Source organism: Nanorana parkeri, unplaced genomic scaffold, assembly GCF_000935625.1.
Source record: "Nanorana parkeri isolate BGI_ZX_2015 unplaced genomic scaffold, ASM93562v1 scaffold1083, whole genome shotgun sequence".
Lineage (NCBI taxonomy): Eukaryota > Metazoa > Chordata > Amphibia > Anura > Dicroglossidae > Nanorana > Nanorana parkeri.
The window spans coordinates 143,265-167,685 of NW_017307351.1; the positions used below are offsets into that span (position 1 = coordinate 143,265).

The 24,421-nt window shown below is 41.4% G+C and overlaps 1 protein-coding gene across 2 annotated transcripts in view; it reads right to left on the reverse strand.

The window, feature by feature from the left end:
• Positions 1–6,520: 6,520 nt before the first annotated feature.
• Positions 6,521–24,421, reverse strand: part of MED23 (mediator complex subunit 23) — a 66,080-nt gene continuing 48,179 nt past the window's right edge. For both annotated transcript variants that reach the window (XM_018567686.1, XM_018567685.1), the window contains 12 exons: positions 22,884–23,008; positions 21,629–21,834; positions 20,148–20,328; positions 19,785–19,955; positions 16,882–17,098; positions 15,441–15,677; positions 13,304–13,469; positions 11,575–11,647; positions 9,649–9,863; positions 9,182–9,302; positions 7,780–7,911; positions 6,521–6,898 (listed from right to left, as the gene is read on the reverse strand). In XM_018567686.1, coding sequence (XP_018423188.1) covers positions 6,725–6,898; positions 7,780–7,911; positions 9,182–9,302; positions 9,649–9,863; positions 11,575–11,647; positions 13,304–13,469; positions 15,441–15,677; positions 16,882–17,098; positions 19,785–19,955; positions 20,148–20,328; positions 21,629–21,834; positions 22,884–23,008 — 2,018 coding nt within the window. In that variant the 3' untranslated portion in view covers positions 6,521–6,724. The remainder of the gene's footprint in view (positions 6,899–7,779; positions 7,912–9,181; positions 9,303–9,648; positions 9,864–11,574; positions 11,648–13,303; positions 13,470–15,440; positions 15,678–16,881; positions 17,099–19,784; positions 19,956–20,147; positions 20,329–21,628; positions 21,835–22,883; positions 23,009–24,421) is intronic.

Consider the following 24,421-nt stretch of genomic DNA (forward strand, 5'->3'; position numbering starts at 1 on the left):
CATTCACACATAGCGGTAGTGGTTTCTGACATGTTCATGTGCACAGGATGTACTTTTGGTATAGTGTGTTCTTGTACATAATGTGGCTCCTATTCAGAAGTAACTAGATGCAGTATGGAAGTAGTCATAGCTGGGTCTCATTGATACCTGCATGCCCGTGGAGACCCCTCTCATTTCAGGCTGACTTTTGTCAAGGCTGACACTTGCCAATCATGTCAAATCCCATAGCTTCCAGATGTTACTGAGGCTCTTCTGTTTCACAGTTTATTGGCTTAGTGTTAACTTGAGACTGTACTTAGACTGGAATGGAATCTAAAAGGGCTCACAAGGCCACTGGAATTGATACCAAGATTAAAAGATGTGCTACACTCTATCAGCCCTGTTAGTGTAGACACTTTTTAAGCCATGACAAGTTCACTTTATGGAAGACATTTTCTGAGTTGCTTCACATGCACCAATCAGGTTCAAACCTGCCCTGGCAAAAGGACAGTTGGTAAGTGAAAGCTTAAATGTAGTTTATGACTGCGGGATAATTTAGAATGGATTTTACTGAAGGCAAATGAGGTAGAATAAATGGGGTCACTGCACTGAATCTACGCTCGTTCCAGCAGAAAGGTTTACGCAAGAAATCGAGTCCTCAGAGCAGAGCGGCAAGGGACATATCCGGTGGTGTCAGTATCTATTTTTCTTGCTATAGATGTTCTTAATTGAAAAGCGGGATGTAGAAACCCATCACATCTAGGCAGCCTATATTCTGAAGTGAAATAAGCTATCGTGTCTCATGAATGGGCACAAAGAAAGTGATCTACATTATACCAGCATTCTGTATCAGGCACAGGAATTACTGTTTAGACATACAAAAAGATAGCTGTATAGCAAACTTTAGGAGCGCTGATGTGCAACCTGGGGCTTGAGGGCCACATATGGCCCTTTGTAGACCTTAGTAATAAGAGTGGGAACATACATTTGCAAATGGACTATAATAGAAGTCATCTCTTGCAGTCTGGGGAAAAATGTCCCGTCATCTGCTTCGGAGTACCAGTCCACAACACCTGTCTGCAGTCTCTGACAGCCTTCTGTAGCACTAGATATACTAAATATTATGCTCACCCCTTTGGTACATTTAGGGCTTGTTCACACCAAGCGTGGAGCAGATCCGGACCAGAGCAGGTGCAGACCGGATCAAAACTGCGTCCAATGTATTCCTATGGTATTTTGACCTCCAGTTCACATCGCAGCATGCGGATCCAAACCAGATCCAGACCGGATGAAAAAAATGCGGCAAGCCCTATTTTACCTGCTCTGGATCTGGTCTGGAACGCATCTAAAACGCAAAAACGCATGCAAGTGCCTGAAAGTCCATGTTAAAGTTAAAAAACCAAAACCGGCCAAAAGCGCATCTGAAACGCGGCACAACCCACTACACTGCGTGTGCAGAAACCTGACCGTATCTGGTCTGCATTTGGTGTGAACAAGGCCTAAGGGGCTGCAGCTGAGGCTCCCTTATTTGTCAACCATTGGCCTTGAGAGTATGCACACATAAACCTGGCCCCTTGACCCAAAACAAGCACGTTTGCATGGCTAAATGTGTTTGTGTCAGGATTTATGCAGAAAATAACTTCTGTTCAGCTGACTTCCCTGATCTGAATATTCATACCCAGCTCAGTGACAAGTATTAAGGCCCATGATCCAGAACCTCTAGAAACTAACTTTTTTTTTTTTTAACAACAGCAGTAGTACCCTCTGCATTTCACTCATCATAGGTTTACTTTTTGGTCTTATGAGCACTGTGACTCACGGTAAGGCCGTGAGTCACAGTGGTCATAAAACAAAAAATTAATTTAGTTACGTTTAGTTAAGTTCAGGAGCCAGTATGCCCAATCTTAAGCACCAAAGTGCTCTTGAAATTTACTGTAGCCATTAAACATATGCTACATGGACTAAAAAGAGTGAGGGACCAACTGTGGTACAACAACCACCTAGCTGTGAGGATTTGACCATTCTAGGCCTGCTTTTTTTCAATACTGTTGCATTTTGTGTATAGGAATTTAGAGAACATGATGCAGTGATTTGCCAAATAATAAGGCTGTTGGTACATCACAGTGGTAGAATGTGTGGTTTATACAAGAACATTGATTGCTTTTTGTTTGCGCTTGACCACTTCTGCTGTGGTTGTAATGAGATTAATATAGACTACACAAGCATTGTAATGTTTCATAACAAAATGTTTTTGCCATCTACATGCTTAAAGCGGACCTTTACACTCAAAAATCAAATTCTACCAATGCATCCCTCTATGTATGATGATTAATAAAAACATAGGACATGTCAGGTGTAAAATGCTGTGATTTTGAAATACTTACACTTGCAGAGCATTCACTTCCTGCTTTGAAAGTGCAAATTACTTTAGTTTGGCAAAGCAATGCACACTGGGATTGCCTTGTCATCAGCAGAGCATTGCTGGGAAATCTCAAGATAACTCAGGGAAAGGCATTTTTCTCCCCTGAGATAATGTTCATGGTCACATGTATAGTCACATGTGCCAGAAATTCAGGAAGCAATAGGAACGCTAGTAATCTGCCCTTAGTAAACATGGCCACTGCTAGAAGACTGGGGAAGAACAGAGAAATAATGCATGCAAAGAATACAAAGCCTACAATTATCTACAAATATGTGTTTGTAGATTGCCATGACTAATCATTTCTAAAGGTGTGTTTGTTGTTATTTTAAAGATATGGATAAAGGTCCGCTTCAACATATAGGAGATAATGCTCATATGAATCTGGGGCTTGCAAACTGTTGGGCAACTACAAGTCACAATATACCCTGTAGTCCAAAAACTGTCTGCAGGTATGATGAAGGCTGGTATTGGATGCTGGGATTTGTATTTCAAGAATCACTGGAAAGTTCTAGGTTACCGCATTTGATTTAAATCCAATCTTCTCCTAAATTTGTAATAAGCTGAATGTTTGTTTATATAAATGTTCTTATTTTGCTTTGGTTCATCCGATTAATAAATACGAATGGTACATAATAAATAATCTTTAGTTTTGTTTTATCTTTATTTTGCTTGTGTTGCAATACGAATGGGGCTTAATAGCGGGTCTTTAAATTGAGCAAGGGCTTGTGTCGATGAGCATGCATTTGACATTAGTTTGAGACTCCCGAGATCATATTCATGGATCGGGATTCAGAATTTATTGACAGGTACATTTGACCTGCAGTTGACTTGCTTTAAGCTGGTCATGTGTCCCATGTCCTGTTCACACAAGCCCTTAGATTAACTGATTACTTTTACATCAGGTAAGTATAAATGTAAATGGAGATTTTATTACCCATCACATAAACACAAGATCTATGGCAGACTTTCAAGAGTTTTGCCTTTCCCCTTTGAGTACACCGTTTCCCCCCCAATTTTGTAAAACCACTTCCAGAGGATTCACGTAAACACACGTCATCCGCTGGAAGTGGTTATACCACAAACACGGCTGCTGCTGCACGAACAGGACGATTGCTGTTTAAATACAGCGTCTGTACAGGCGCCGAATAGGTTGTATTGTGCGGCCAGTGGCGTCACAAGGGGGGTGCTGCCCGCACCCGAGTCTCACCATTGCAGAGGTGACACCAAAATGACATGCCGCCGGGTGAACGTCCTCTCCTCTCTCTGCCTGCGTCCTTCACAAACATGGCTGCCGGCAGGCATCAATCAGATGGTCGCACATGCACGATGTGAAGTCACGAGCATGCGCGCTGATGACACGGCGGGGTGTCAGCCGACCTCGGGACGCCCTGGGTGCGGCATCTCTGAAATGCCTTAAATTAATAGGTCAGCATTATGTATAGGATCAGCCTGCAGTAGAATGTCTCAAGGCACCTTCCATGTTTTTCTGCGCCACTGGCCTATCAAATTAATTGAAACAGACCATTCCCTCTTCTGCATCTTCATACACATGCACACACTAACACATGTAAGTGTATATTGTATGTAAACTTATTGTTGGGGGTGATGACATTTATAAAGTCAGAATTTACAGTGGCACCTTTTTCAGCTTTGAACAGAAAAGGAAAAGGGAAGAAGCTTTATCAGGTTTTTATTTTTGCGGATGATTTCTCAATGAGCCTCAACTCTTCCTTACTTTGAAGAAAGAAAAAAAAAAAGAAAAAAAAGAAAAAATTGTCTGGCGTTTTACTTGAAGAGGAAAGGGCAGAACTGTGTGAAATATGTATATAAAAAAATTAAAAACAGAAGCAAACACGTTTTAGGGTTTTATTAAAAAAAAAAAAAATCATAATTACAGTTATAGTAAATGCCAAAATACCTATACAGAAACCTCTAAAAGCAAACAGAGAATTCAGCACCAACAAATCTGTAAATGTATATGTGGTTGAAAGAAAACCATTCTTCACCCGTGAAATGTAGATGACAATTCTGCGGACCTATCCTCATCTCTAGGATTGTAACATCATTTACAGTGGTCTGAATTTGTGGTAATATCACTGTTCATGTTTTACTGTGAAAGTCTAAAATTCAAGTGGTGTCAAATATACAACATTGTCATGGTATACATCAGGTTGCACAAAAGGCCGGGCCGCGGTCTGGACACTGACTAAGTGGCGGCTCTGTCCAGACCACGATGGCTGACCCGCACTGGGATGTGGATGCAGGACACTGGATACACTGGCCTCGGAGGCCGGAGCGTGCACTGACAGCCATAACATAGTTCGGTTCCACCCCCCACTGTCTGTACAGGGCAGGAAAACAAATTTGTTAGAGACATGGCTGGATAGAGTGGTGTTTGCTGGGCCCGCTCTCTATCACCCCTGGAAGAGTAGGACCGCTGGACGGGCTACTGGGGTGCCATGAGGCTACAGGGTGAGATGGAAGTCACAACCCGGATGCTGCCTACATTCAGCATGAGAAACAGAGGGAAGGACACTCCTGCTGTGCGGTCTGTTGGGAGACGAGAGGAGAAGGGGTCCGGCCAGCGGGAGACTATGTACTTGATGATCTGCACCCTAAAGGACAAGGCCAGATCCAGGGATAAGGTGGGTCCCGATTCTGTCACTTTGACAATAGCGATGCTGTCAGTTACCATGGCAACATGAGAGCATCTTTTGCATGTAATGGTGAAGAGGGCAGATGTGACAACATGGCTGTCACTGTTAAGTGAGGTGAAGGGGTATGGTATAGGACAGGAGTTAATAAATGGCGGACTGTAGTCCGGACACGGGCTAAGTGACCCAAAAGAAGCTGAGGAAGCAGAGATCTGCTTCCTCAGCTTCTTCTCTCTGGCTATAGCAGCCAGATGACTGACAGGTGAATGCGGAAGTGATGTAATACACATCACTTCTGCATTTACAGCATGGAGGGAGGTCAGCAAGGAGGAAGATGCTGATCTCCCTCCCATCTTACCTCCTGACACCCTCCTGGGCCGCAGATGGGGCAGCGGATCCCGGGATTGAAGGTGATGGGTCTGGAGGGGGAGTGGCACACAGCCAGCACATATACACGATTGGCAGGCTATAGAGCCGCCGATCGTGTATATGTGAAACAGCCGGTAACTGCTCTTTACCTTGAACGGGTTTTTTCTGCCCGTGCGCGCGAGCAGGAAAAACCCGCCAATGCGACTGTGCCGTCCGTCCATTTTTTTGCAACGGGCGGACGGCAACTGGTTAATGCACCAATAAAAACATGATAAAAAAAAAGGTCTGTGTTCAAATCTAATTATATGATAGTGTTTTCAATGTTGCAGATGACCCCATTAAGCAGATCTCCCCTAACTTCCCGTCTTGTGGAAGTCAGTGGAAATATCACTATGCAGGCAATAAAAAAAAAGAAAATCAGAATGAGAAAAGAATCTGGGAGCAAACCAGAAACCATCAGGTATAACAAACCGTGAGGGCCCAACATATAGTAAATATGGCACAGCTAAAGGTGAGCGCTTACTTTATTACAGATATGCAAAGCCTAATAAAAAGGTAGACAAAAATGGATAAATGCTTCTTATTCAGAGAATTTATTTAAATATTGTAATATTAACCATGGCCAAGATTACAACAAGCAAAAATAAATAAATATTTGAATGAAAAAACATTGGTTATCCGTACTCTTCTTTAGAAGGCTTTACCCCTCTCGTCTGGAGTCTCAGAGCAATCACCTTATGCTTTATCATATCCGCAATAGAAAAAAGAAAAAAAAACAGATGGGAGTTATCTTACTTTAATCAAAAATGTATTGATTAGACTTCGGATGACTGAATAGCCCCTTCACATTTGTAACAAACTAGACGTATTACAATATCAGATTATAGAAACTGTACAACATAAATGGACAGACTTTGTAGGAAACCGACATATCAACAAAGTTTGTTGTGGTTTAGGAGTACAAAAAGTACAGGATTTCAAAATGTTCTGAAAATAAAATCAATAGTTCTCTATTCAGATGCCAGCAGAGAGAACTACAATTGTGTATCGGAAACACATGAAAGCAGTGCATATGATCAAGTATCCAAACCTGCCAGTTGGCTGTTCACTTACCTAATAATAAAGGTAAAACAAACAGCTCACTATATAGGTTTCAAGTAGCAAAAGTGGCAGAATTCAAAACCATAAAATATTTTTGCATTTACAAAATAAAATAAAAGTGAGCCAAAAATGTCTTTTAAGCCATGAAGTTCCTCTGTCTCTTTAATGACTTCAGGGCAAAAAAAATAAACTGGTCTTTTCACTGTGCAACAGGCATAGTAACATTCACAGGCACCTGGCTGGTCTGTGGGGCTGGGGAGCCACTATTCACTGGCTGGGGGGGTGCAGGAACAGGTTCCTGCATAGAGATGTGTGTAATGAAACGCAGCCGTAATTTTAAAGCTGGTCGCAGGTTGAAGATGATCTTTTCCACCTAAAGAAAGAAGTTGTTGTTAGTTGAGATTAACTTTATAATCAAACATTAATTAACCCCAATATTTTCACTTCCGCAATCTGCTTATTAGATACAGTCAGTTTAGAGAGAACAAATGGACTTGCCATTGTATTCAGCTTAAATGACTTTCAATGTGTCACTTTTTAACAGGGTTACCGTAACAATATACAGTCAGCTGTCGATTTTCATGGCCCTAGCAGGTATCCTTGTGGAAAAAATAGGATTTTTGTACTCACCGTAAAATCCTTTTCTCTCCGTTCATTGAAGGACACAGGGCAACAGATCGTAGATCCTGAATGGTAGGGTATATCGCCACCTGCAGGAGTAGGACGCTAGGCACATAACAAAAAGACAAGACAGCCTAGGGGCGGCCCCTCCCCTCACTTGCTGACAAGTCTCAAGTAACAAGCAGTTAGGAGTGTACACCCCATAAAAGAGGGCGGGACCTGTGTCCTTCAATGAACGGAGAGAAAAGGATTTTACGGTGAGTACAAAAATCCTATTTTCTCTCCCGTTCATTGAAGGACACAGGCAACAGATCGTAGATCCTGAATGGTAGGGACGTCACCAAGCAGTACACACTGAGGGATGGGCAACAACAACCAAACACCCAAAAGACACCTCAAATAGCTGCCTAGGAACAGCGCAGCCTCCAGCTTACCTCGGATACAGGTCCTCAGGACATCCACCGGAGACCCCACATACATACCCACACGAGGGAAGACCGGAAACCATCGAAGAACGGGAGAGAAAAGTCTATATATTTTCGGTTTATAATGTTACTTTCAATAGCAGTAAAATACTGAGGAAACCGTTGTTGTTTCTTGCCATATCTCCAAACAATACAAAACTTTACTTACTTGGTCTTTAATGCTATCTCCAGTGAACATATATTTCATGTGATACAGGAAGTCACAGATGGGTTCAACGAAATTAAGGTGCTCGCTACATTGATCTACGTTCAGCAACATCTCGTAGAATGCCACGCCAATCTACAACAAAACAAAGAAAGAGAGCAATTGGTTTCCATGGAATAGTTACACTTTTTCACAACCTATGATTTTTAGAGATGAGGTTTAATGAATCATTTACACTATATTCAAGTCATCCAACTCATGTATAAATAAATTATATAAAAACAGTAATATAAATTATTCAAGCTTCAAGCATAAAGTGGACCAGGAGCGTTTACTACGCTGATGCAGCAAAGAACAATCTACCTTTACTTACCTTTGTCTGACCAGAAGGACACAAAGTCCTTATATATGAATATATAAGCAAATTAGGGCAATGGGCAGTCAAAATGAATTCATAAACCTGGCTCTTCCAAAGTTTGAAGTGGGTATAAACACATTCTTTGTTATAGTAAACCTGACTGGTTTTCTTTAAAAGAGAACTATTGGGCAGCCTTTTTTGCCCATAGTTCTCCTCAGGGTCATGGGAGGACATATACTGTGTCCTCCGGTGACCCAAAACTCAGTATCTAGCGGGCTATTGCCCGCTAGATGCTGAGAGTGCTGCAGCCGGGACGGATCCTGACAATAGTGTCGAGATTCAGGGAGCGGTGACTGACAGTCCCCCTGCAGGGAGATGATCGGGAAGTGAGCGGATCAGTGGTGTGTTTTCGCTGACTTCCCAATCAATAGAACCGACCTGTGACAGATTACTAGTGTAAGGACTTACCTTAACTGATGCCTCTTGATCCGATAATCATCTTCTTTCCTGTAGTTTTCAGGAGCCCCTCCAGTGCTGACTGCTGTCTCTTCTGTGTCCCACGGAGTCTGTGTGTGGGTGCACGCTGCCAGGCTTCCTGCACTGACTTACCTAGTCTCTCCTTGTCTATCGGCCAAAGATCTGTACTGTGCATGCGCACCTCCCCAGATTTTTCAGATCTTCGGACGGGAGCACGCGCCAGGGACACAGGTAAGTTTAAACCTTTTGTAACTTTTTTTTCCCCATGTTTTTTCACCTATATACTGCTTGATAGGAAAAGGAACAAAATACTAAAAACTGTCCATGCATGGTCACCTTTATGTGTCCCTAGTAGGTGTACAGCAAAAAAAAAAAAAAAAAAAAATTATTAAATCTGGCTAGAAGCTTGAAACCCAAGACTTAAAGAGTCAGCTGATGGATATGACTGATAACAATTAATCAAATAATGCTTGTACATAGAGTCATTCAGTTTTCACTCTTCTCTATTTACTTAAAACAGTATTTGCCGGGAATTAAAGTGCCTTATGTGGCCATACAAAATGCCATTACCTCTATCATGCACCTTGTCCGTTCTTGTTGAAAACGCTGAAGGAATGGTCCTATCAGATGGTAGACATAGAGCAACTGATACTCAGTTTTCACAATGGGTATGAGAACTTCTGGGAGGAATCTAAAAAGAAAAAAAGCCCAATGAAATTATTATGCACAGCTTAGTGTACAGAACAGAAATTGCTAAATGGCAGCAAGAAACGTTTATGGCAGAAGAAACATACACGTCTTTTCTGTCATATAAAACCTGCTGATTGGCAGTTTATTTTTTCATGTCATCAACTTTAACATATATATTAGCTTTATTAAATTAAACATAAGGCTTAACTGTCATAAAAAAGATTTTGCAACACTCAATTTCTCTTTAAGCTTCCACATCTGAGTTCCCTTCAACATAGGTCTATATTTCACAAACAGGCATGGTGATGACGGTAAAGATATGAACGTAGAATAGAACATTTACATACTTTGGAATGAGTGACAGTTGCCCAATGCTTGAATGGTGCCACACAGCATGTGCTAGAGCCAGTGTGTAACTGCAGTTCATTTCCGAGTACGACTTGTGACAGGCAGTGAAATCAAAAAGCTGGAAAGGATAACCAACCCACTCAGTCTCTGAGGTCAGGCTTGGACTCTGGAGCACACTAACTATGCGATCATGTAGAACAATCCAGTACGGTTCCTAAAAATGAATAAAACGAGAATTAAAAGAAAGATAATCTATTGCATGTAAGCAATAGACTAATTTATAAGAAGCTAAATACTTTAAAAAAACATTAATGTAAAATGTTACTTTTTACAAACGTAATTTAATACTATATTATGCTGGATTTCTTTTCTAACAAATGATACTTAATTAGCAAAGGAAATTAGCTAAAGCCAAAGTGACCTCACTTGGCAAGTTTGACTCCCTAACCCCCAGCATATTATACTATCACTGTCATCAGATATGAAAAGGTGTGATTAAACCTGCAAAACTCCACGGTAAAACTGATAATGCAAAAAAACATACGGTACATAAAAAAAAAAATTAATGGAAATGTAATAAAGAGATGAAATGAACAATCCAAAAATAAATAAAAAAGAGAGATAACTATATTTCACTCAATCAAAAATGTTCTGGCTTATTCAATCGTGCATACAACCTATGGTAATCTAAAGCAACCATCTATCAGAGTTAATCTTTTATTGCTCTAAACTAAAAAAGTATTGACTGCCGTGTAGATTCCAAAAGAGTCGGGCTACATGATTAGAGTGTAGTTTTCCTTGAGTATGTAAAAAAGGATTATATTTTAAATGTACACCATGCATGGTGAGTTTCTATGGATACAGGAAAGCTTAGCTGCAGGAATATATAAATAATATCAACAGGTGTCATCATATTCACATCACATTAAAGTAAATCTGGACAATTCAAATAGAACAAAAATAGACAGACAGAAGTTACTGTCCGTGAAAACATCATCTTCCTATTGGGTCCTTTGCTGTTATGGGCGTAAATAACAGGGAGGCTTCTGAGGCAGGAGGGGATGATGCACAGTTTGATATTTAGGAAAAACTGAGAAATTAACAACTTTAGCTGCTTCTGGATCTATTAATCATTTTGATGTGGTGACAAATATATTGCAGCTTATGCATTTTTTATGTATCTTATGTTCAGCTTGTTGCTAAGAAAAAAAGCAAGCTATACCATTCGCTGGCCAAAACAGGTCTTACCAACATGTAGTCCAACCCATTTATTTTGCTAAAAAGTGGAACTAAAGCCAAAACTTTTTCTAGTTTTGGATAGAGTAAGGGAGGGGTATAACCCTTGTCAGTTTCTTTTGCCCTCTGTGTCCTATTGGAAAGCTTCCTTTCACTTCCTGTCCGGTAGACAAAAACAGGAATTGAGAGGAAATCCTTCCAAAGAGAGGGAAATCCCTGGTGGTCAGCAGGGTCACCAGAACTAGTTTCGCCATTGAAAAACTTCCCATTTATTCCTGTTCTGATGACAAACCACAATTCAGGATTTTTTTTCACACGTCAGGACAGATAGAGAGGGGGAACCTCCCTAAAGGGGACACAAAGACAACATCCAAAAATAAAGTTTGGCTTTGGTTGCACTTTACGGTTTTTAACAAAAACAATGAAAACAAAAAAGAATAATGAAAAAATGTAAATAAACAAAACCACCAAAGATTCCCATATTGCAATCATCTGTGCATACACAAGAGGACAAGAAAAATGCCATGGCTAACACGAACTGCATCTCCCTTTGTTTGTGTGTGTCTGCTCTTTGCTTTAGCCTCCTGCTTTCAAGCAGATTGCTGTGCATTAAATATATAAACTCTCTAAATAAACACAGATGTGAAAACGGAAATGTAAAAGGAATCTGTATTATGCACTTCACTCACTGGCAGAGCTGTGATAATGAGTCCAATTGCATTCATCCAAGCTGTGATATTTTCTCTTGGCACAAGTGGCTGGCTATAAACACGGGGAAAGAAAAAATACAAATATTCAATAAAATCGGACAGGGTTTTATTAGATGCAATGAGACGGCAGAGTGTGTTTACACATTTCATTTTTTCAAGTTCATTCGAGATGTCTTGTAAAGCTAAACTCGAGGCAAACTGATAAACACATCGTTATAATACACATATGTGAACGGTTTAACCTGCCAAGGGATCCCTGGTATTGCTTAAGTGCACCCAGCTGTGTAAAATGTATTGTTGCCGGTAACTTGGTTTTCTCAAAATAGCTCAACTTGAGCATGCGATTCCACAGCCTAGGGATTCTATTTCCATTCATTTGTCTTCAGTCTAATTATGCATATCCCTGTTTATTCAGAAACAAAATATTATTCAAAAGCCCTGCTCTATCTGTAGGGCACCAGGGACATTAAAAAAACAAAAAACTATATTGAAGAGTTCTCACTTTTATAATACAAGTTTGGGGTAAATCTTATAGGCACAACAGAATGCCTTTTATAATTTGTATCATGGCGGCATACTGTATATCCATGTTTTGCATTATATTTACAACAGTGTATTATTTCTGTATCTAAGAATGTACAAACATACACAAACTATACTATAAATATACACCTACAAATGTAACATACTGATTTAGTTTACTTTCTCTTCACAGCTTTCAAGCACTAACTATCTGTTGGCGTCAGGAAGATTAACATTTTTAACAGCTAGGGACCTATGATTTGTAATTCAAAGCATACCTGACAATAACAAATCCAGTGGTGTTGGGGGATTCAATTTTTACACATTTAGAGTATGTGGAAAACGCTAAACAGTAAAGTGTCTATGCCATTAATTCACAGCAACAGGCAGGGTGATTCAGATGCTTGTATCAATTCACAGGTGTTACATGTTCCAATGTATCCTGGGAGATTAATGTCATCAGGCTCTTTTTCTCAGATTCATTCACTTCAAATTTTTTTCTAATGTTTGCACTATAAAAGGAATTAAGTGATTGCCAGAAGTAATAAGCAACAGAAAGGTACAGTATCTTAACAGGCACTATATTATAATGGAGCATCTTTGTGCAGTTGCCTTTTTTGGTCTCAGCCCCATTTCATATACCGTATATACTCGAGCATAAGCCGTCCCGAATATAAGCCGAGGTACCTAATTTTACCAAAAAAAACTGGGAAAAAGTATTGACCCGAATATAAGCCGAGATTGGTGAGTACAGGACCTTTTTTTTAGGTTTTTCTGATTTCGACAATAAAATACATGAGTTGGTCAGCACAGTGGTGAAGCGGCTAGCACTTCTGTCTTGCAGCACTGGGGGTCCCTGGTTTGGATGCAAAGAGTTTGCATGTTCTCCCTGTGCTTGCATTGGTTTACCCTGGGTACTCATCTAATAGTTCTCCTTTAACAATGTAAGATTTTTCTGCATAATCTGAGGCACTTTTGGACATGCTGCTGGCCTACCCATGAGACTGTGCATTGATTACTTTTTGAAAATAGATGATTAAATGCTTACACAGCAATTTATCTTTTTTGTTTTATCTTCACGACAACACAAATTTGGACTTTGGCATTCAAGTTGTTTTTTACCACATGGAAAAAAAAAATCAATCAAAAGTAAAATATATCAATAACATGATCAAATTCCCTATACCTCTTTAGAACGACATTGAGAAGTGCGTTCCCAACATCTTTCCCTGGAACAGCCAAAGCCATGAGTTCCACACAAGTCACATGAAGAGCATGAGCTGCTGGATTAGGGAACTCGTTAAATCTCCAATCACAGTTCGGAAACGGACCAGGAGATTTTCCTGCCATGGGTAACCTATGTTAAGGAAAAGTTTCACAGCATCCTCCAATAAGACTGCTACAGGGTTGAACATTAGATCACTTTTGCTTCTTTGAAATATTAATTAAAAAGACACACCCCTAAAATGTTTTAAATAATCTCTAAACCTAAATATAATCAAACTAATGTGATCATTTTAAAGCTGAACTCGCTATTCCACGCTCTGGCCCTCTCAGTGGCGGGCCCTCAGTGTTCTCACATACAATGCAGTACTGCATTGTAGTTGATGTCAGAGCCAGACTACCAACCACACTGTCTCGAAGAAGAGGCTTTGGAGAAGAGGTTGCACAGGGTGGTGGATGTCTGCTGAAGTGAGACGAAAATATTAAAAAAAAAAAAAAAGAAAAAAAATCTGGAAGTTCAGCTTTAAAAGAAACTTAAAAGGGTTTCTAAACCATCCGTTTTTTTTTTCATATATCTAGTAGATATATGCAAAAAGTAAAAAACGCTTTAAAAAGCAGTCTAATCTTACCCGTCTTCCCCGCGCGATCCCGTCCGAGAATCCAAAAATGCTCGGGCAGGCGCATGCGCAGTTTGAATTTTCGGCCGGGAGACGAGGAGAGACGCAAGGTAAGTCTATGGACACGTACACCCGCATGCAGACACCGTGGGACAGGAAGTGCCAGCAAGGACAGAGGAGTCAGAGCTGGATCGGAGACCCGCAGCAGCGCTGGAGGGACAGCTGAAAAGGACTGGAAAGAAGATCGGATTAAGATACATCATTTAAAGTGCTTTAATTAACATCGGGGAGAGGGAAAAACGTTTTTGACTTTGTCACTTTAATGTATACAGGCTTGTTACTGTATATGTAAACCTGGAGCCATATTTCACTGTTACATAGATAATGTCTGGCTAAGTAGTGCTGTATACCGATTGTACTTTACTGCTCTCCCTATCTCAGTGAAAATATATGGTTTAGCTCAAGTCCATAGTGATTTCATGGAAATTGTATAATCTGCCGATAGCTAATCCTGTAATTTATTTTCTCTTAATTTGCAACATAGGAGCCGACTGCACAATCTGAAATATTTTAGGGCAAACTTCACATTATTTAAAGTGTATCTAAACCAAGAAATAAAATATATATTTTTCAGCTCACTAATCTTTAAATGTAGGACTACATTTGCTCTTTTTTTTTAGGCTTTTTTTATTTTCACCCGGTGATACAGCTAGTGACGCACTTCCTGTCTTAGGGTGGCTCCACTTTGAGGAGCAATGCAGTGCCCCTTGGACAGCAGCATTGTCTCCCTACGGAGAGGGAAGTGTTAGATGCACAAGCAGATTTAGATAGACTTGACCAACCAATTTAATGTAGACTCAACCTAACAGTTTTTAGGCAGTTACAGCAACATTTTTCCCTTTTCCTTTTGGAATAAAGGATTTGCATAAATTAATAAAAGCTAACCAATGTAAGCACCCCTGTCAGTGTTAAATGGTTTGTCTCATATGCTATGTATTATGTAACCAGACTATTTAGGTGTGGATGGAGTTGGGAAGAGCTAGGAACTCTCAAGTTTATACTGCTGTCTTTGTCTCTGTGAATAGATCCATCCACACGTTGTGAACAGTGCAGGGAAACCCCAAATTTGATGGAGGTTACAAGAACAGGATGTGAGGTTCCAGGGACTTGCCATCACTTTGGGGAGATCTCCTCTTGCTTGTTGTTATGCCACTGAGACAAGTAGTGCGGAAAAGCTCCCCAATAGGGACACAAGCAGCAACACAAACCTGACACAGAGAGATTACGGTTGGTGATCAACGAAAGTACAGAATACATTTTGTAAAACATTCTTACAAAAAAATGCAATATTGGCATCAAATTTCTGCTTACCAATTATGGGCCTTATTGGGGTTTGTTATTACTTCTGATGCATTAATCACACAATGTATTTTAAAACATAATTGTTGAACACGTTCCACACAAAACCACTAGAAAGGATATTGTCAACCAGTCGACCAATGAGTTTGCAGTAGTAGGTGTCATCTGGAATCCAAGGATTATCCTCCCGTGCATTCATGCCATATTTGAGGTATGTTTCACTCAGGCACCACCCCGGAGGCCGGTTATCTTTCAAGGAGCCAATAATGGCATGGACCAATTTGCGTTTTAAGTTTGTTCGATCTCGAAGATGCACCTCGTAGTAGTGAAGTGTGTTGTACAAGTAGGTGACCGGTCGATCTAAAGTAGGGTGATAATTATGACTGGATTATAGAACAAATATCAGCCAACCCAAAACCACGTATTAGCTTTAGACACTCATGGGTTGGTACATCTCTGATGGCATCCCTGCACCTGAAACGTCCACATACACTTACCACCCATGGCCAGAATGGTGTGGTTTCATTTCATACTTCTTATTCAATTTTCTTTTGGCTTACATACTTTGCAGTAAGAGACTTGATTACATATTACTCTTCCAAGAGGAGTGCCTTAAGGCCTGAAAATACATTTCTTATAGACTTCACCCATGACATGCTGGGAGGTTTAAAAAATGAAATTGCCAAAAAATAGGAAAAACAAGCAAATGATGCAACACAATAGGCTACTCCTAACTTTCCATATAATAAAATATAAAAGGATATAATTCATTAGGAGCCAACCATGCCAAAGGAAAATTCACCATATCCAGGGATTCTTCAAGCTTAAAAGGAGAACTATAAGGTGAGTGCTTTTCACTCACCTCATAGTTCTAGCCGACCTGTGACAATGAGACTGTCACAGGTTGGCTCAGTAGATCGGGAGATGAGCGAACACATACCGGCGTTCGCTCACCTCTCAATCCGGTCACGGCTCTCTGCCGTGACAGGGGAAGGGCTGGATTCCCCCCTCCAATCCGCCAGCGCTGACTGGCGGAACGGACAGGGGAGGGAGCGGGTACAGCTGGCTCTGCCTCTAGATCGGCAGAGCCAGCTGTCAGTCACGCAGCTGGGCGGATCCCGGTACAATTGTCGGGATCCGCTTCAGCGTCTCAGTATACCACGAACCAACCTATCAAAGACCTTTAGAAGATCTAGGATTATGATCAAACTTTGCTCCAACAACACAGTAATCTTACTGGGCATTTAACAGTCAGCACTGGAGGGAGGATCGGAGCGGGGAGGGAATCCCTGCAGGGAGCAGTGACAGTCACAGCTCTCTGCAGGAACAGGATCGAGAAGTGAGCGAGCGACGGTATGTGTTCGCTCACTTCCCGATCTACTGAGCCGACGTGTGACAGTTTCGTTGTCACACGTCGGCTCGAACTATGAGGTTGGGTGGAAATTTACTCACCTCAGTTGTTCTTTAATGTCGGATTTAGGGTGTGCATGAGGAGGATACTGTTAAAGATATACAATTCTAAACAAGAAAAAAACAGCAAAATGAGACAAAATAAAGAACAAACCATGAAACTTGTACAAGCCCCCTAGATGGTCAAGCAAGGTTTCCAAAGACTTTGAGACAGGAAGCAGCTCCAAAAATCGATGGATGACTATGTCGAACACAGGCAAGAACCGTAGGCACACATTTCCAAAGTAGATGGGGAGGTACTGTGGCTGAATCTGCACTGGTGGGTTAACCTGCTCTGCAAGGCCTTCAAAATACAGTTTTTCTGGGTATTTCTAAAAAACAAAAATTACAATCATAACAATGTATAAGTGTATAAAATCAAAATTATAATACTAGCTATTTATTCATCAAATACTGTCAGACATGCTGGGAAATTTCGGCCAGTTCACTAAAGATCTGTAGAAAAAGAGTTAAACAAAGATGAGTAGAGTAAATATATACCAAATATGTCATGCCTCAATATTGAGCATGCCCAAAATTGCCCATAGGCAAGGAATTGAAAGCCTTTACAGACCATCAATTTAGAGTTTTGATTTTCTTTAAACATAGCTAATTGCTATTGCAAGCGTGCTGTCAAGCTGAATTGAGGACAAACAGTCCTTGATCTGCTGTATGCCTGGCCAGAGTGACCAGGGCTTAACAGTTTGGAACTCAGATTGGTGGGTGTGTGGCGGTGGCGGTGGCAAAAGAGTGCTGGCAAGTCCTTGAAGCAACACTGCAAAACATTGAACATCAGTTTACATAAAATTTACCTAAACGCCATTAGAGTTTCCCATTAAAGTGAATGTGTTTCATTCTTAAACTTAAAGTAGAACTATGGCCTCCCATTAAATAGAGAAAATATGTCTTACAGAACTTCATTATAAGTGCATCTGCACTCACAGGTTTAGCCCCACCTCCAGTAATATTTGTTTATCTTGCCAGTGAAGTCTACCACTTGAAGCTTCTTGTAATGAGGTGCCAACAATACTGCACTACTCCTGAATTCAGTATTACATTAGGATGAGAAAATTAGGCAGGGGGCATGGCCATCAGCATTGTCAAGGCTGATTCACAAACCTGAAGCTTGTCAATCAGCAACTGGTCACACCTAGTCGTACTCACTGTCTTCTAGATTGGCAGTATTCACTCTAATGCTGAAAACGTTTCCACTGTAGGCTGCAGTGCTTGGGAGGGTAAGCATGAAAAATAAAAGAATTTGGCTCAGTCATGGAAGGTAAAGAAAGTTTATGTTTACTTTACAATGCTTGCGCATCACATAGTGACTGGATTTAGTGCCTTATACAGGATCCGTTACGTGTACTTAAACAACTAGAAGTTTGTCATGTGCCACACAGAATCCTAGATTGCAATGTGGGTGTTCCTCAGGTTTCTGTGATATTCTTGCTACATTGCCAGTTGCCATACATGCTGGAGCTCCAAGTCAGAGCAAAGTTGGATTCAAGAGTTTGCTTGGTTTTAGGGCCTTTCTGGGCACACATAAGAAACTTTGGAGAAATGCAAAGGCACATGAAGACATGTTCAGTGTCCTGTCTAGGCTGCCAATAGTTTCAATGTTCTCCAAAGGCCCTTCTTACTGGGTTTGTCGTCTCACAATAAACTAGCACTTTGGTTGATGTTGCAGCTGACAGGCCCTGCAACTGTAATTGTGTAGTTACATAGATAGTTGGTAGACATAGCAGCACCTGAAGTTGCTGGTTGAAGGGGATTCTGGGACCTGGTTAAGGTAAGTGGGAAGCAGTGTAGAAGTGCTGATAGAATGCAATGAAAAGGGTCGTGGGTGTATGGCAGTGGTGGCGAACCTTGGCACTCCAGCTGTTCCAAAACTTTCCACTTCTTGGGAGAACACGGAGCTTAATAGCTTTAGGGGGTAATGCAGTGTCACTTTACTCGTATCACTGTTTGTAGCATTTTTTTTTTTAAACTAGCAGGGAAGCTATGTAATCTCAAATTATGGGGTATACCGATAGAAAGAATTCCTCCTGTGTAAGCTTCCCAGTATTCTATCAAACATTACATGTTATAAATTGTACACTTATCCACAAGCTGCTATTATTTGTTCTAACTCTCCAGGCAAGAGAGATTTAGGCTATCATTAGAACAGAAGGAAGTAGCAGCCAATTTCAGATGCTGTAAAAGCAAAGTGCAGACCTTTTTCATATGAAGTGATGCTGGGTCAGGGGTGTGGGATTTTTTTTAAACAATACTTTTCCAAATTTCTAAAGACGGGGCCTAATCTACTTGTCCCCATACAAAAAATTATTACAAGAAAAAAGCCATAAAAAAAAAAAAATCAAACCCCCAAAATACTGAACAGAACTAATGCACTGATCAGAGTGATCACAGCAATAAAACAACAAATTTTTGGCTACAGCAAGTAAATAGTTACCAAACATGTCAAGTGTTAAAATTGCATGCACCCGTGAACCATGAATTATGGCTCTCCCTCCGACATCCAAGGTGATAACTGAGCTGTGGCGCTACTGGCGTTTACGTACATGTGCATGCCCTATGCGTGGATTCACACGCAGATGGTGGGGGCGCGGGGTTGGGTTTAATTTTTTTTTTTAAACTTTACTTTATTGCTATCACATAGAGGATAACAAGCCCCTATGTGATAGTGTTTGGAGGTGACAGGTTGTCTTTATGGAGGTCTATTAAACCCCAGGTCTCTCCCCTGCCCTCCAATACAGAAGATCAAGCACAGCATTGTGCTCGATCTCCTGTGCAGCCTGGCTCGTGGCAGCTGAGACAGGAAGCACTGCAAGTACATCAATCCTTTCTCACTGATCACACAGAGTAGATCGAGGAACAATCGGGCGACAGGATTCGCACATCCCTGTGGGTGTCAATGACAAAACTACACCAAACCAACTTTGATTATGGCACACAATTTTCTTTCTGATATTTGGACATTTCATGAAAGATGTAATATTGCAATTACTTGATGTACGCTACCTTATGGTAATTCATGTGCTTGTTATGCCAGTCATTCTGCAGCCAGTGCTCTGGGGAGTTCTCCTTCACGAAGTCGCTCACTCTATTTCTGAAGTCATTTGGTTTCAGGAGAAGTAACTGAATAATGAAATAGCACACCTGTGCCTCATTTCCTTCATGGCTTCTCATGGCCTATAGATAGAAACATCTGTCACTTACTAACACTTCAATGGAGGTTAAGCATACTGTGGTTTCTCAAACCAGTTAACAGGAAAAATATAAAAGCATCACATCTTAGGGAAACATGTAAAATATCCCCAATAAAAGCACAAATTCTCTACGTTCACCCTTTAAAGTATTAACATAGAAAACATAAATCTTTACCAAACAGAGGATGAGTCTGTCAAGAGTGACAATGTTGTATTTCCACACCATGTCATTCAGCATCTCGATACATTTATTGAGTTGTTGCCCTCCTGCGGAGGTAGAGAACTCGTACACCAGAAAATCTGCAAATGTCCGCACATGAGCAACAAGAGCCCTGGCACCGATTCTCTCCAGAACCCTAAAAAGAAAGGACATTTTTACCACTTAAACTACACTAACAAAACAACTGCTTTTTCAGCTTTCTGCTACATTAACACAATTTCACCAAAGCCTACATTCACAGCTATGGGAAAGGTAAGCAATGTTAAACATCTGAGCCTTATTAATCAGCTTGCAATATAAATATTGAGGTGTACATGTCAGGATTATCCTATTGATTATACAATCACATATTTCCAAAATAGTGCACAATATTATTTGCAATATATGGGCCTTCCTCGGCTGCAACTGAGGATAAGTCTTCTGAAGCGTTGTAAATGTGAATGTATGAAAAAAAAATAGGGAGGATGCCGACATGCAGCCCTATGCTCTGGGATGTCCAATACAGCCTACATGTAACTGGGTCTGTCCGACCAAGATGTCGGCTATAGATTATATCAGCTTATATTTGAGAAGACTGGAATAAATTCATACTCTCTTCCCTTCCAGCATAGGAAAGACCATCAAAACCAACACATTTTCTAAGCAGAAATTCCCAAAAATAGCCTCTTGGAAACAGCAGCTCATCATTGATACACAGTAACTCAGAACAGGGTAAGCATAATTACTAGGGATACACCGATACCAGTATTTTGGTACCGAGTACGAGTACCGATACTTTTTCCCGGTACTCGCCGATACCAATTACAGAGTACCGGAAGTCCCATTCAGAAAGCCAGGTGGCGTGTAATGACTCGCCACCTGGCTTCCTGATTAGCTGGGAAGCCGGGCAACATGTAAAGACTAGCCACCTGGCTTCCCGATTAACAAGAAAGCCGTCCCATACGAATCCCCATAATAATCATATGATCCAGCATGTCTCTGCAGTGCGGATCTCTGTCCCCTCTCACCTCGGCATGTCCAGCCTGTCACCCCAGGGGCCTCTCCAGCCAGGAGCGGCCTTCCTCTGGTACCCAGCCGGAGCCGTCTTGCTGGTCATAAATGGAAGCCGGGCACCGTGTAACGTCGCGACGGCCTGCTTTATGATTGGCCGGGATGCCGGCTCCATGCTCCTTTGTCATGAGATGACGAGGGAGCATGAAGCAATATATAGATACAAGTGACCTAGGCATCCCCTGTAATACCAGAGACATTTAAGTCCTGCACAATGTTCTGTTTTCTGATTCCATGACTACAGTAGACAAACATGTATGACAGCAAAAAAAAAAGGATCAATTGTCTAGTCAAGTATTACATCCATAACAACCTAATGGATAAACTATTTCACACCTTTTTAGAAGCGACAATAATTTAAAGTAAACTTAGAAATATTGTCTTACCTGTATCCAATCTGGTTGATCTGATCAGTCTCCAGAAGCATCTTCCAGAGTAAGCAGAGGAATAGAGGTGGAGAACCCTGTAAGGAAAAGTGTGTGATGATGTCATTTTCATTGGTCATTGACTTCCATTTTCTATACTCTTCTTCCACGTTCTTCTTCAAGTTAAAGCGGCTTTCCTGGGGCACATTGTTCTGCTTGAAGAAAGCCTGAACAAAACAAAAAAAATATTATAATCAGCTTTGTGACAGAGCTCTTTTACTTGCAAATATTCTGTAATATTTACTAAACAGTTTATGACTATATCTGTTGGTTTAGTATGGTTTTTGACATTCATAACTTTTGTTGTTGTTTTCGCTTACTACTTTAATACTTAAAACTAGAGGTGCACCGAAATGGAAATCTCAAAACCGAAACAAACAATTGTCAGGCTGAAACGAAAATGTTTTTTATTTGAATCTTTCCAAATTTTTATTTTTTTAATAAACGTTTTATAAACATTATGAATGAACAGGAGGTGATGTAGATCACTTCCCATTCATTCATAATTGAGGATATAGTCAACATGCTATGTCCTCAATTATCTACAAACACTCAGCGATCACTGAGTGTTTATACTTGCTCTCCTTCCTGACCGATGTTACGGCATCTCTCCTCCCACACCGCTCAGCCTCCTATCACAGTCCGGCAGAGCGGTATGGGGGTGGAGACAGCCCGCTCTGTCACAGGAGACTGAGCTCTCCTTCCTGCACTGCTCGCTCAGCCTCCTGACAGAGCGAGCTGTCTCCGTCCCCATACCTGCCAGACTGTGATAGGAGGCTGAGCGGTGTGGGAGGAGAGATGCTGTGACAGCGGTCTGGAATGAGAGCAAGTACACTCAGTGTTTTATCAGTAAACTTTTTTCTAACTTTTGCCCTTTCATTGGAACACATTTCTGATAAGGTCTCCTTTTTTTCTTTCTAGATTAACTCAAATTAGCCAGCTCCTAATGTTTAGAATAAGCAATGGAACAAATATTTTAGAGAAAAATGCTAGTTGACATTAAAAAAAAGACAGTTATATAGTACATCAGGTGACATACCATGCCCAAAATGACATTAATGCAAAAAAAGTGTTAATGTGTTATACTAGTGTGATTCAATGCATAATTAGTGGCACAAATACTGAAAAACGCATCCTCCTTTTAGTATGATCCCGAGTAGTTTACCACTTCCCTCTAGTGGTGGAACCCAACATATCAGAGAATGAAAACCATTACCTGTAATGGAGCTGGGAAACAGCTCAAAGTGTGCAATGCCCAGTTATGTGGAGTGAAGCTGATAATAGTTTGCAGAATGTCTTTACACCAAGTGCCTTGAATTGAGTCCGATCCTGTAAAGAAATCTAAAACATAGTGGTCCGATGACAACACAATATATGTTTTTTAAAGCAACACAATCAAGTATATCATGACAAGGTTTATGCAAAAAAAAAAACAACACAAAAAAACCAAGAAACAAAAACCTTTTAGTAAAATCATGCATGCTGTATTTTTGAGTGGTTTCGAAGTACTACATCTTCCATAGGGATTATTGGTGCACCTTGGACGCTCCCTGGGTCCCGATAGGACACTCGAACGCCTTATAATAAGCGGGTGGACTCAGAGGATCGATACAGATGCGGTTGGGAAGTGGTGAGAATGTCATACCTTTCAAGCCACAGCTCACCTACCTGGTGATATAGACACAATGGTGCTATAAAGGGACTAAGGGAGGGAGTGGGGGGGGGGCAGTGGAGGGAGAGGGTGTACCGGGGAAGCATAATAGTGGATTTTTGCACTGGACTACATCATCCATATTGAGACTGTTCCAGGCTCAAAATGGAACACAGCTTTATTCTCTTCAGTATTTTAATACCTCTATATTGGAATAAAACAGCCATCCCGAACAGGGTAGATTGGTATCAAAGAGTAGAGTATTATAGAACAATGGAAGAACTGACGGCAATTAAGTATGACCAATATGAGAAATACGAAATTAAATGGCAACCGTGGAGAAGGTTTGGGCAGACATTGGGGGCGGCGGAGGGTTCATAATGATAAAACAGTGGGGAATCATAATGAGTAAGCTAACAGCGCCAGGATCGGGGCCAGCACCTTTGTGATAACAAGTGGGGCCGACGCCAGCCGAAGGGCAGCGCCACAGACTGAAAAAGGTCCTCCCCCACCGCGAAACGAAGATACCGCTGATGAGACTCGCAAACAGGTACATGAGGGTATGCATCCCGAATATCGAAGGAGGCCAGAAGATCTCCCTGACGAAGCCAAGCCGCCATGGACCGGATCGACTCCATCCGGAACCGACGGGCCCGCACGAAGGTGTTCAAACGCTTGAGGTCCAGGATGGGCCACACCCCCTCTTTCTCGGGCACAGTAAATAGGTTTGAATAAAACCCTTTGAACCTCTGAGGACGGAACCGGCACAATCACCCCCTGGGACAAAAGGTCCACCACAGCGCGATGGAGATCCGAGTCGCGTGTTGGACGGGAAAAACCGTTTTCCCGGACGGGACAGAAACTCGATCCCGTAGCCCAAAGAAACCAGCTCCCGGACCCAAGAGTCGGAAACGTGGACCAGCCAAAAATCCGCAAAGAGCCGAAGGCTCCCCCCCACCCTGTGAACCAGAGTAGGGGCCCGACCTTTATGCGGACTGGGGCTTGCTGGCGGGCTTGGCAGACTCGGGCTGCCATGGACGCTTGTAGGAGTGGGAAGAGGAGGACTTGCTAAACTTACCGCATGAAAAGGTCCTTAAAGGACG